The sequence below is a fragment of the Bemisia tabaci genome, chromosome 3 (assembly GCF_918797505.1).
Source record: "Bemisia tabaci chromosome 3, PGI_BMITA_v3".
Lineage (NCBI taxonomy): Eukaryota > Metazoa > Arthropoda > Insecta > Hemiptera > Aleyrodidae > Bemisia > Bemisia tabaci.
The window spans coordinates 20,117,874-20,130,765 of record NC_092795.1 but is presented as its reverse complement, the minus strand read 5'-3'; the positions used below and the strand labels follow the sequence as shown (position 1 = coordinate 20,130,765).

The 12,892-nt window shown below is 37.0% G+C and overlaps 1 protein-coding gene across 12 annotated transcripts; it reads left to right on the top strand.

The window, feature by feature from the left end:
- Window positions 1-126: 126 nt before the first annotated feature.
- LOC109029954 (nucleobindin-2) lies at window positions 127-12,645 on the top strand. 12 transcript variants are annotated; one of them, XM_072297989.1, is made up of 11 exons: window positions 132-367; window positions 1,270-1,394; window positions 1,797-1,907; window positions 3,652-3,861; window positions 4,731-4,904; window positions 5,397-5,502; window positions 6,461-6,641; window positions 7,535-7,676; window positions 9,451-9,526; window positions 10,967-11,077; window positions 12,276-12,645. In XM_072297989.1, the coding sequence occupies exons 1-9, from the start codon at window positions 331-333 to the stop codon at window positions 9,490-9,492; spliced, it is 1,128 nt and encodes a 375-aa protein (XP_072154090.1). In that variant the 5' UTR covers window positions 132-330; the 3' UTR covers window positions 9,493-9,526; window positions 10,967-11,077; window positions 12,276-12,645. The 12 variants fall into 12 exon arrangements, with proteins under 12 accessions (XP_072154093.1, XP_072154090.1, XP_072154092.1 ...); XM_072297991.1 differs by having other exon boundaries at window positions 1,239-1,394; XM_072297984.1 differs by having other exon boundaries at window positions 132-445.
- Window positions 12,646-12,892: the final 247 nt, after the last annotated feature.

The following is a 12,892-nucleotide window of genomic DNA, read 5'->3' as shown; positions in this document are numbered from 1 at the left end:
TTTGCTTTGTCTTGCACAATATTCGAAAATTCAAATCAGATCTGATAAGGCATCTTGACTGCCTTCGAACACTCATCAGGTTCATATTATTCATATTCCATTTTTATTTTTGCGCTTGCGGAAGGTTTCCGGTTTGTTACTGAATGCAAGAAATTGTGGCATCTTAGCAATACTGAAATGCATTAGATCCCTTTCTACGAGATCCAATCAAATTGAGACATAAATGCAGTGTAATATAAAAAACTAAAAATGTTAAATGTGCCCAGAAAAGTGCAGCGTGCGTTCCAGAACTTCCAAACCAAAGCGACTGACCATTATTAATTTCATTTCATGAGGGAATCAAAAATTACAAATAGAAATCAGATAAGTAAGGTCTATCACTTTAACTGTTGGTTGACTTGTTTCCATCATGGAAAATTAGCAGCAAAAGGCTTAATGATTATAGGTATGTCAAGTAGAATTTAAAATAAAAGAATCCCCTCAATACTGTAAAATAATAGCAAGTCTCGCTCAAATCAAATGGATATTCGATTATTTGTTCTCCTCTAAAATACATATACTTAACCACAGATTTAGTTTAAAGTTTCGCAAAACTACTTGACAAAAAACACTGACTGTTGATTGGAAATATTTTAAATCCAAAATTAATTGAGTTCGTTGGATGCTCATGAAAGGATTCTTCAGTAACATTTTCTGACCGAAACTTTCAGAGAAGCATGATGTTGAGTCGATCTAGTCCTCTTGTTGTAAGTTAGTAATCATACATTCGAGCTCTCATTTTCCGTGCATGATTAAAACAAACGAATAAAATATGCATTTCCAAATTAATTCTGGGAAGCTATGTTTGTGCTTTTCAGCATTTGTTTAAAAGAGGTCAATTCTTTTTACCCAGATCCTAGAATCAGTCATCAATACCTTCCTAATCAGTAATGAATGACAAAAATTCTCTTCCTAAACGATGAGCTACGCCAACAATAACCTAGGACAATAGCATTCATCTTTCCAATCGATCGCCACTCATTTGGAATGTACTGACTCGAATGTTTGATCTGTCCATTACACGCTTGAAAGCGATTGATTCCAAACCATCACTCGGCAATATCTCGTAATGCAACAGTTAGCTCTCAATGTTATCGATTCGCGAGTTTATTCACCATCTTAACTTTAATTGTATTCTAAACGTGTCAGGTGATGGTTTGAAAATTATTTACAATCAATTCATCGATTGTGAATTTTAGTCGGTTAGAATGCTGCGTCTTTTTGTATTAGTGTGTTTCTTGTCCTGTTGGAAAATCATCAAAGGAGGCATACTACAATCACCTAATCATCAGCTACTATCGGATAAGGAAGTTGAAGAAATGCTCCGTAAATATCCAGAGCTCAGTGATAAGTTTGTGAGTAAAAATTAAGGAATTTCGATGAATGAAAGGATTTTTATGGCCTTCGTTGCATCTGTCTAGCGAGGAATTGTTTTTCTTGTCATGAATAATTAATTGAAGGAAGGGAATTGTATTTATGAACAACAAATCAAGGCACTGACCTAAGTGTAAGCGAATCCGTATATCTGCACGCTTAGAGTAGAAAATTAAAGCATTGAATCATTTTTTCCCCAAAAATTTCAATAGGAAACGCACTTCGGGTTTTGATACATATTTTTGCACCAAAGTGGTTACCTTCAAAATGCTTGCTAAATGACTGAAATGTAGCCGAATCATCAATAGCCCCCTGGAGTTTGGTTGATTTACCACAATTTCATTTTTTTCTCCTTTTTTTCATCTCTGTCGGCGTCATGTCAGAGCGAAATGGATCTAGAATATCGGCGATATATACAAGAGGTTGGCTCAATTCTTTTGTCGGACACTGACCTACGGGAGAAGCTGGACATACTTGATAACAACGACCTTTCGGTATAAACCCATTTTCATAATATATACGTATGAATTTAAATACAATTCAAAGGTAGAACCGATAAACCTCAAACTTCAGTGATTCAAAATTCCCAATCAGAATTTCTTATTTATTTTAATTTTTTTATTAGTATAATCTGATAATTTGGTTTAAATTATTAAAAAAATTAATTTTCCAAACAAAATAAAAAGTCTTTAGGAAACCCCCGATTAAACACCGATGGATGGTTTCAGGACATTTTGTTAACGATTTTTGTCCGCACACCTTTTTTGTCCAGTAGTTTACGCCCACACGTAAAATAAGAAACAGTGACTTGGGCCAAGCGTTATATTTTTGTCTATATGTAAAATTATATTGACAATATTGGAAATGAGAAAATTGAGAGAGAAAGAGGTTGTGTTATGGTTGCTCATTTTCTAAATGAAATGTTAATACTCTCTCCTTTTTGAATAATCTTTTTAAATTGTAATGGTGAATATTGGTTTTATTTCAATTCCCTAATATATTCGATGTACAATATACCTTATATATGAATAGGTACTTTTTTTTATTTTTTTAATTTTTTCTTTACGAAACTATTACTTTATTTTGAAAATATTCATATTTTTAAAACGTGGCAAATATTTGTAAAACCTTTTCCAAGCGACATTAATTTCAATGAGCCGCAGTTGTGCCGACAGAAACTGCAAAAATGAATAAAAGAGGGAAAAAACCAAGATAAATTGATACATATTTTTTTCCCCATCAATTTAAATGAGAATAATCAATGCAGAGTGTGCAAACATTTCAAAATCATGGGTTAAAAAACGCTGACTATGCGAGTATAATACCTATGGAAGCCTAACAGAGCGGAGCGGCGCGCGGCGCGGCGTGCTGCTAGCGCTAGAGGCTCACTGACGCCTACAAACCTAATTGGATACTTCGCGCATTGCACAACGCTTGAAGTATCCACTTAGGTTTGTAGGCGCCAATGCGCGTTTCGCTCTGGCCGCCCGCCCGCCGCGCGGCTGCGCCTGAAGCAACTATTTATCAACAGAGGTGTTGCACAGTATTAAACGAAATTGAACGTATTAATTTCCTTTATTCTTTCTTTCAATACAAATACCAAAGCGCGACAATTATTGAAATTTATGAACAACGTTGATGTTCTTCTGAATGATTTGAACGGTGATATTTATCAAAGGAGTTTTTGGTTTTATGCAATAGTTTTTTTGTTGTTTTTTTTTTTTTAAACAATTATTTTCTTTAAACCTTATACTGTTACAGTGAAGTGAACTGAAGCTCCTTTTTTGTTTCTCAAACGTTATGATATGTTTAATCTGGGTTTGTTTAAAAGTGACTGATACTTTAAAGAGCGCATGCTAAAATTTTGAGAGTGGAAGCGTGGGTATAATTTCGAAAATTATGATATTTTTTATGATATTATGACACTAAAGAAATACGTGTCTTGATTGATGTGTTTGAAAATTTCCATTTTTACGTTATTATCACGCAGAATTGTTTGTGTTGATTTTTTGTTGTCTGGAAAAGACAAAGGAAAGCCAAAAGAAAATTTACGAATCAAAAGATAGTTTGACTTGGCGGTAAAATTAAACCAAGTTGAAATTCGGTATTGACACTTGATGCGTGGCAAGAATTTGCGATGTCGGAAACTGGTATAGACATAGTTCTCTAGTTTCTTTGTTGATAGATTCTGTTCTTATTCTTCGTGTATTATTTTCTTCATTTGTTTATTGTTTTCAGTCAGGTTTGATAGCAGACGAACTGGATAAACTGAAACCCGAGTTACGATCAAAACTGAACGAGATAAAACGAGCAGAAATTGATCGATTGCTCTCTCGATGGCGAGATCTCGCAAAAATTACCGATCGTGAACCAAAGGGTATAGTGCACTTGGACACGAAAAATCCCCACTCTTTCGAAGCCGATGATCTCCGATATCTCCTTAAAGCGGTATAATTTAGACTTCTCTGGTACGGTCTAGAGTCCCTTTATACTGACAGTCAAGACAACATCCCCTCATGGAGTCACAAACGGGAATAAAGATTACAGAAATTGAACGTTTTTCGTAATCTTTGATAGGCCCATTCTCAAATTCCTTTCTCCGTTCCTTCTCTCATTCCGTTTGTTCCTTACCGAACCCATAATTCCCTGGTCCATTCCAGATTATAATCTTTGCAATCGGCGAAAATGTAATCTTTATTCCCGTTTGTGACACTGTGAAGGCCTAAAATACGGGAACCAATCAGAAATGGATTCACATTGTCTTGACTCTCAGTATAAAGGGATTCTAGTACGGTCAGGTGTCTTTTACATTCGAGAATGATGTATACGTCATTTCCCGCAAAAATAATTTCTAAATACCACAAACGAGATACCTAGTCCGGTATAGTTTAACCGTCGATAGTAGGTTACAGCCCTTGAAACACAATATCAGTACAGTGACAACTAATATTCACAAATTAGAGCCCTATATACAGGGTTATTCAAAAGTCACGCACCACTACTAACCATGAGGAGGGTGCATGGCCATTTGAAATTTTTGAGTTGCCCCCCGCCCCTCTCCCCGAGGGGATCAAAAATTGGAAAGTACCCAAAAAAATTTCCCCCTCGATATGTGGAAAAACGTCTTAAACCGCAAATCGATATCATAATTAGAACTAAAGTTATGGCCAGTGGTGCGTGACTTTCGAATAACCCTGTATACGTATTTTCCAATTTGACGCTTTCTTACATATGTGCTCTTTCGCTGTTATTAATTAATTCGTGCCTCTATAAAAATAAAATTTAGATAGCCGAAAGAGATGTAATTATATTTTTAGACGGTGGATGATTTGAACAAACTAGATCAAATGCGACGACAAGCATTCAAGAACCACGAGATGAAGAAAAAAATGGAGGAAGAGGAGAGAATAAATGCCATGGGAAGCGAGCAAAGGGAAAGTTACTACACCCACAAACGCAATTGGGCAGAAATTTATCGTCAAAGAGAAAAGGTTAGTGATGTTTAAGTCCGATCATGGTTCTCGGTGGTCCTCCTTTCAACGCATCACACATTTTTCTGGTGAGAAAAAACAGTGTCCAATAAAACGATCTTTAATTAATTATTAATCGAGTTAGAAAGTGGGGGAAACAGAAAACGTCGTCTCTATACCACAAAAGGCCCAAACGTAGGTCACGGTCACATTTTGAGAGGTGCTTATCTCATTGTCACCTTAAATTTTGAGCTTCAGATTCTCACACCTTCTTTATTAAGGAAAAAAAAAAGTCATAAAAGGAACGCGCGACGCATTACGCCCGAGGCGCGAAGCATACTTCGGGGAGCACGCGTAGAGTACGCGGGGAGTACGCGGGAGTACGCGGGATACGCGGGGAGTACGCGGGGAGTACGCGGGAGTCCGAGTCCGGGAGTAGAGTGGAAACGCGAAGCATTCAGGGAGCGTAGCCCGTATGGCCTCCTAGTGTCATACATTATTTTCTTGTTTCAGCAAGTTCGGCACCCTGGAAGCGAGGAACAATTAAAAGATGTTTGGAAGCATACAGATCAGATGAACTTCCAAGATTTCAACCCTACTTTATTTTTCCGCCTGCATGGTGAGTGCTGTTGTTTCCATGAGCTGTCGACGGCGAAGATAACGAAAGCACCTTCCTTAAACTTCAAAGCAAAATTGCCCATGTCCAGAGGTCAATACTTCCTAAAAAACATACCTCATCGGCATTAAATAGGCTACCAACTCATATGGGTAGAATTCTCTTTCCTTATTTTTTCTTATTTTCTCTTCGTGTTCCTCTTCTTCCTCTACTTTCTCTTTTCCCCTTCTTTTTCCTCTTCCTCTCTTTTTTCTCCTCTTTTTGCTCTTCTTCTGACTTTTTTACTCTTTCTTTACTTTTTATCTTTTTCTATGTCTTATTCTTCTTCCTCTTTTCAATTTTTCGTCTGTTTCATCCTTTTCATTGTTTTTGTTCTCTATTCTTGACCCATTCCTTTTTCCAGCCTTTGCTCCTCTGTCTCTCCCCCTCATTCCTCTAAATATATTATTTCCTGTTCTTTCTCCTCAACCTCCTCCTCTTCAATTTTATTGTTTCATATAACAGATGGGTACTTTCACGGACACGGATAAGCCAGAAACAATGGTTCCAAATTTCAAAATGTGGTCGAATTAAAATCATTAAAGTCACATCTTGTCTGTTTTTACATGTGATACCTTATAAATACTGCCGTGCTAGAGAAAAATGCCGTATGAATATTCGAGAGTTGCCGAATTTCCTTTCATAAAATGTTTATTTTTGAGGAAAATTATGAATATTTTTCCGATAAATTTTCAAAAACTGTAGGTAAAATTGCAAGCAAAATTATCTGAAAAATTGGAAGAATAATCTTCACAAATTTGTCAGAAAATTCGTGATTTACCAACGGAAATATGGCAACGCCTGAAGGTTTAAGGACAGAATAGGTAGGCTTTATACGTCGAGCAGCTTCAAAATTACACTGCATGGCAGCCGTTCATGGGAATTTTGTGTGAGTTAGTTTGAATGGACAATAAATTTACAGATATGAATAATGACGGAGCTCTAGATGAACACGAGGTAAAGGCTCTTTTCATCAGAGAAATCTCGACACTATACAAAAAAGAGGATCCTGATTTTGACCCTGCGGAGAAAGAGGAGGAAGGAGAGCGGATGCGAGAACACTTCTTTAGCGAGGCTGACACCGATAAAGATCGAATGGTCACGTGAGTATTGAATAATGCTGCCGTGATAGCGAAGAGAGCCGTAACTGCAAAAATGAAGTTCTGAGAAAACGGGCTCAGAGGCTTGTGACTGGAACATTTTATTGAAAGAAGCCTCCGTTCTTTGTCAAATTGCCACTATTCGTCCGGAAGACTCCTAGAAATCATTTGAAGGATTAAAACTCGACCGATTTTGTTTTAAAGTACATGAAAAAGGTAAAATTCAGTTTCGTGTTAGGTAATTGTTAGGCAAGACAGCCGTAAGTGTTATCTTCTGCATGATTTCGTGGTTGCGTTTTGGACGCACAGCAAACACATTTTCAGGTTAGAAATTGGCAGAAGAGGGCGGCAATTTACTGGAAAGCACTGTTTTCATTGGCTCTCATGCACCTACGGCTGTCTTGAAAAAACCTATAGTCATTTTTTGTGCACTTACGGCTTTCTCATACGTCTCGCTTTCATTAAATTAGGATGAATTTTGCTGTTTTCGCTGTCTCAGTAATTTCATCTAAAAGAGTTTAAACGAATTTTGAAGAAAACTCGATTTCGAAAATTTTGCACTTACGGCTCTCTTCGCTATCACGGCAGAATGATTGATTAAATATTTCAGTCGTTTTGATTCCTTGCTATTCCTCTTCTCTGAAAAGTAGCGTACACCATCCAAAATTCAAGTAGCTTGATGCTTGTATCCTTTTGAACATACTCAGGATTTGTGAATCTTCACTAGTTCATCACTAGTTCTGTCAAACAATAAAGTGATTGTTGATAAATATGTTCGATTGAGGATACTGTGAAATTAATTATCCTACCGTAAACTGTTATTCATTTCTAGTGGTTCCAAATTGTGTTCCTGTAGCTATCTATTTTAATGAATGACGCGTTGCTTTGTTGGACAGGTTGCACGAATTCACATCTAATTTGGAGAATTTAAAAACGCACGAAACGGGCTGGAATTCTCTTTTTAGTCGGCCATTTTTTACTGATGAAGAATTTAATGCGTTCATGGAAAAAACCATACCGGCGGGAAACTCCATAAAAGTCAGTAAAACACTAGGAGCTTTTTTTCTTTTTTTGTGAGGGTCAATTCTAGATGACCCATGACCCGGGTTATTAACGGTCACGGAACCTTTAATGATTACCTCTATGGAGGTACTTAATCATATATGGAGATACTCATCTGTAGAGATAATCATCCATAGAGGTAGAGATCCATCTGTGAAGGTAATCATTTGTAGGTTGTCCTGTTAAAGTGCATACGTAGCCTTATCGGACTAAGTTTAAACTTTTAATTGACGTCGGTTGAATTTGTTGTTTAGATCAGTTGATGTTCAACAGATGTCAGTTCATGCTAAACCGATATCAATTGAACCTCAAGTGATACGTAACAAATTTCAACTGTTACCTGTTGAGGCTCAACATATATCTATTGAATATCATCTGGTATCAGTTCAACCTTCACTGGTACCAACTGATACTCATCAAATATCTGTAGACTTTCAACTAGTGTCGGTTGGTAACAGTCGATATCAGTCAAAATCAGTTAATATCAGTTAATATCAGTTAAAATCAGTTAATATCAATTCATTTTCTCTACCGATCTCAACTGATCATTTTTAACAGGGGGGAGATTAGCAAAGCTTAAATCTGTATAGATTTAAGCTTTCACCCAATTCCCTCATCCAAACTCCAATGGATGTGGACCATCAGCTACATCTCAGCATACCTGCTTTTAACTCGTGTCCAAAATTTTATTTTAAGTGTAGTTTGCTAGCTGCTAGGCTACAAGCACTCTCTTCTTTTATTGGCACTGACAAGATTAATTACTCCTTTCCCTAGATGAAACTGACTAAATATCCAAGCCCATGTAAAAACAGTTCTGCTACAACCCCCTCCCCCTCCCACCTTGCGCTTCACCTATGGAATACCACTGAGTATAGTCTTGGCGGCGTAGGCACTCCCAACCTTCCCTCACGTTATACTCTGCAGTAGCTTACCAGTGTATGAGATCAGGTTTAATCCTTTACTGGGTTACGGTCGTCCGACAGCAAGCATAATCGCACAGGGGCACGCAGGTGTACGCTGTACGGGTCGCTGACGGTTGAAAAAAGCCGTAGCGCCTTCAATTCAATTTCTATGCAACACGCACATCCATTGAGCACGAATAGTTGCATCAAGGCGCTTACATACATTTTGCTTTGATAAGGTCATTAACTGCTTGGATATTACCTGTTATTACAGGTTCATGTTCACAAAGTATCCAAGCCCATGAAAAAGAAAAAAAATCGAGCTGAATCTAGAAAATTTTCTCCCTCCGACAAAAAAAGGGGTAGGGAATCAAGATGCAATAAATTAAGAATTGGCACGTGCGTCAACACTGCTAGAGATGTTGTCGTTCCTCTGGCGTAAGGGCGTATCAATATTTCCATATGAGCCCCAGAAAACGTAGAGTCATATGGATCATAGGGCTCAAGTGGAAATTAAGATACGCCTTACGTCGGAGTAGCGAGGATGTGACCGGTGCTTCTTATTCATATTTAATCGAGATTTTTTATTCCATTTTATTATTTTTTTTTCATCAAAAATGGTCACCTATTTTTTTCATGATTTTTTAAAAATTTCATTTTTATGATTTGATAATGTATAATTTTTTTAATAAAATATTATATGAATTTAAAGAAATGTATTGCTCGTATAATATTAACAGTTTTCATAGATTTCCGGTTTAATTTCGTCTCTTAGAAGGAAATTTTATAAAAAGTGCGAACCTGACCATCAATTGTACATACTTTTATGATTTTATGTATTTTTTCAGACTAAGCTGGAGGGATACCGTATGAACCATATTGAAATGTGACCGTTAAGTCAATCATGAGTAAGACCTCTGTCTGGTAATATATTATTCACCTTGAAGTAAGATTCTCCACTTAATCACTCTCGCACCTCCTACAGGAGTCCAAACATACGTTCCTCCATTTCATTCAAAATTGCGTTCATAAATAAACTTTTTGATTTGGATTTTACTTTGCATGAAACATTGAAATCACTCGGCAATCACTATAATTCTTAAAAAGAATCAAGTTCGGATCGTTAAATTCCGCTTCTTGATTTTGCTTTATGCAGTTGGAATGGTGCCTCGTTTTAATCATCATTGGAATACAGGGTGATTCAGGGTTAACTACGAAGAAAATGGGAATTCTAGATAAAAGTTCCTTGAGGTATAACATTTTTTCTAAAATCCTACTTCTATATTTCCAATCTCTCAGCAGTATTTATGAGATCTAAAATGGATCTAAATGGAATCTAATTCAGGGTTAACTACGAAGAAAATGGGAATTCTAGATAAAAGTTCCTTGAGGTATAACATTTTTTCTAAAATCCTACTTCTATATTTCCAATCTCTCAGCAGTATTTATGAGATCTAAAATGGATCTAAATGGAATCTAATTCAGGGTTAACTACGAAGAAAATGGGAATTCTAGATAAAAGTTCCTTGAGGTATAACATTTTTTCTAAAATCCTACTTCTATATTTCCAATCTCTCAGCAGTATTTATGAGATCTAAAATGGATCTAAATGGAATCTAATTCAGGGTTAACTACGAAGAAAATGGGAATTCAAAATGAAAGTTCCTTGAGGTAGAAGACTTTTTCTAAAATCGCTACTTTTATATTTCCAATCTCTCAATATTTATGAAATCTAAAATGAACAAGGAAGGCTGTGAGCTGCTTCAGAAAAATAACTATCTTCAAATATTTGATCTTTGTTATAACATTTAAAAAAAGATTGCTTTTTTAAACTAGGGGTAGCTTTTATAGAAACAATATAAACCACAATGAGGCCTAATTTTCACTCAGAATTAACCATTCAAATCTCGAATCTCGAAGGAGCGGGCACTCCTAAATCACCCTGTTTCTATGTTTGTGCGCACTCGATCGAATAAAATATGCTTACAATGGTTGCTAAAATATACGCAAGACACTTGAAGAAACACAGGCACTGATCCCATAAAGTACATAACGTTCAATAAATCTTACACGATAGACATGAACGCGCATGCAGTTTGCACACTCTCAATTTATCAAAAGTGCAGGAACCGGCACGTGGTACAGTTTTACCAGCAAGAAAAAATGCATCCCGGATGGGGGTGTGGTTTCAATGCAATCCGGAAAGAAAAGAAATTTATGATACGGACGTGAGAGAGCATAAGGAAAATCTTCTCATCAATTGATCCAGATCCAACCGTTCATGCCAGGATTTCAAATTATTCCCTTCTCTTTTATTCCTCTCGTGATTCTCGCTCTCTGCTTTTCTTTCGGACTATAAAACAGGATTGATCGGGGGAAATTTACGTTAGTTTCGCGTGCCGCTCTGCCGGCTCATTTTCTTCAGCTCCATCGATTTCCAGTCGCATGAAAATGGGGAGATTTCTCACGCCAACGGTAGCCCTATTCACTGAGTCTTGTGATATTTTTTCCCAGAAAAAAGTGATAAAAAAAACTATATCGATTTTAAAACCACGGTTTTTGAGGACATGTCATTGCTCCTCTGGCGTAAATGTGTCCTATTCACTGAGTCTTGTGATATTTTTTTCCAGAAAAAAAGTGATAAAAAACTATATCGATTTTAAAACCACGGTTTTTGAGGACATATCATTGCTCCTCTGGCGTAAAGGTGTATCTAAATGTTCACGTGAGCTCTAGGAGACATGGAGTTTTATGAACCATAGGGCTCATCTCAAAATAGAGTTATGTCCGTAAGTCAGAGGTGTGGCGTTATATGTAATTGTAGTTACAAAGTGGTGCTTCTGATAATAATGTCAATACCATTGTAACTACATGTGACAGATTTTTGGGAAAAGGGACTTCAAATAAAGGAGTTTTTGACAGGATATTAATGCTTCCCTGCTTCAAGAGCAGTTTAGTTTTCCACCATTTGCCGCGAAAATACCCTAAAATTAAGAAAAAATTGTGGAATGTGTCCGAAATTAAGAGATTTTCCTCTCGGCAAGCTAAATTAAACCAATTTCTTCAATTTGTGAAGAGTGGCGAGGTCAAATGCATGATCTCTCGCCTCTCATCAGTTCCTATTTCCCTCAATGAAAGGTTATTATTTATGACACATCAATCAGTTGGTCCACAAATTAAGGGGAAAATCCTTTGAAAAGTACATGAAAAGGTTGCTTTTCTCGTTTGCTTTTCATTCTGTTTTTTTTTTTTTTTTTTTTTTTTTTTTTTTTTTTTTTTTTTTTTTTTTTTTGAATTCCGAAAATAAAACCGACTGGTGCTCATCGTCCATTTGTGACCTTGTTATTAGTGTACTTGTAAAAATTGGACGTATTTCTGTCAAACGGAACTAAGCGCAAATTTGAGTTCCTTTTCAGGGGTTTAGAATGCTGGATAGCGCGTTATTCTGTCAAACGGAACTAAGCGCCATGGAAAAGCATTGAGAGCATAGGACGGAATGATCCCAGCGCCCGGTTTCGCCGCCAATCCAAGCCCCCCTCTACCTTCCTCACCCTATGACGCTTAGGTCCGTTTGACAGAAAAACGTCCAATTGCAAACACAAAATATACTTCATCGGTATACATATCTTTTATATGATTTTTAATGATTTCCTTCGTACACATGTTGTATTAGGCAACAGCTCTCCTTTTGATGGCCATCTTCGGGCTTTCAAATTGTTGGGAATTGGACATTTGGACGGAAAATCGCTACGGTGGGGATCACACGACTCTCTCAGGGGACTCGAGCTCGTGCCGCGATCTGCACGGCCATTTCGACAATAACGTGAGCTCTTTAAAAGTGAAAAGCGGTGGTGTCAACGGCTACCTGGATCATGGATGTAAGATATTCGCACTAGTCTTCACCGAAGGTGGTACCTATGATGACTTTTCTAACAGAGAGTTCAATAATTTGATCTCGTCTTTCGGTTACGGATCAAACTAGTTTGCTGCGGTCAACATGCTTCGTTTTCAATAAACCACGAGTTCCTGTCTTCACTCATTCATTTATTTTTAACATTACCCGTACGATAATCATGGCCGACCGAACAATAGCCACTGCTTTAAGTAAATATTAACGAAAGGTGCCTCGCGGGGAAGGAGGAGATTTTTTAAAGTTAGGGTCTCTAAGCTGATCCACGATTTCTAAACAATCTCGTTCTGTTACCTATAGGTAAAATTAACATTTGAGAAGTTGTTGAGCCGCATGTTGCATCTAATTATAATTATGAGTGAGAAAAACGTGTGCCAAAG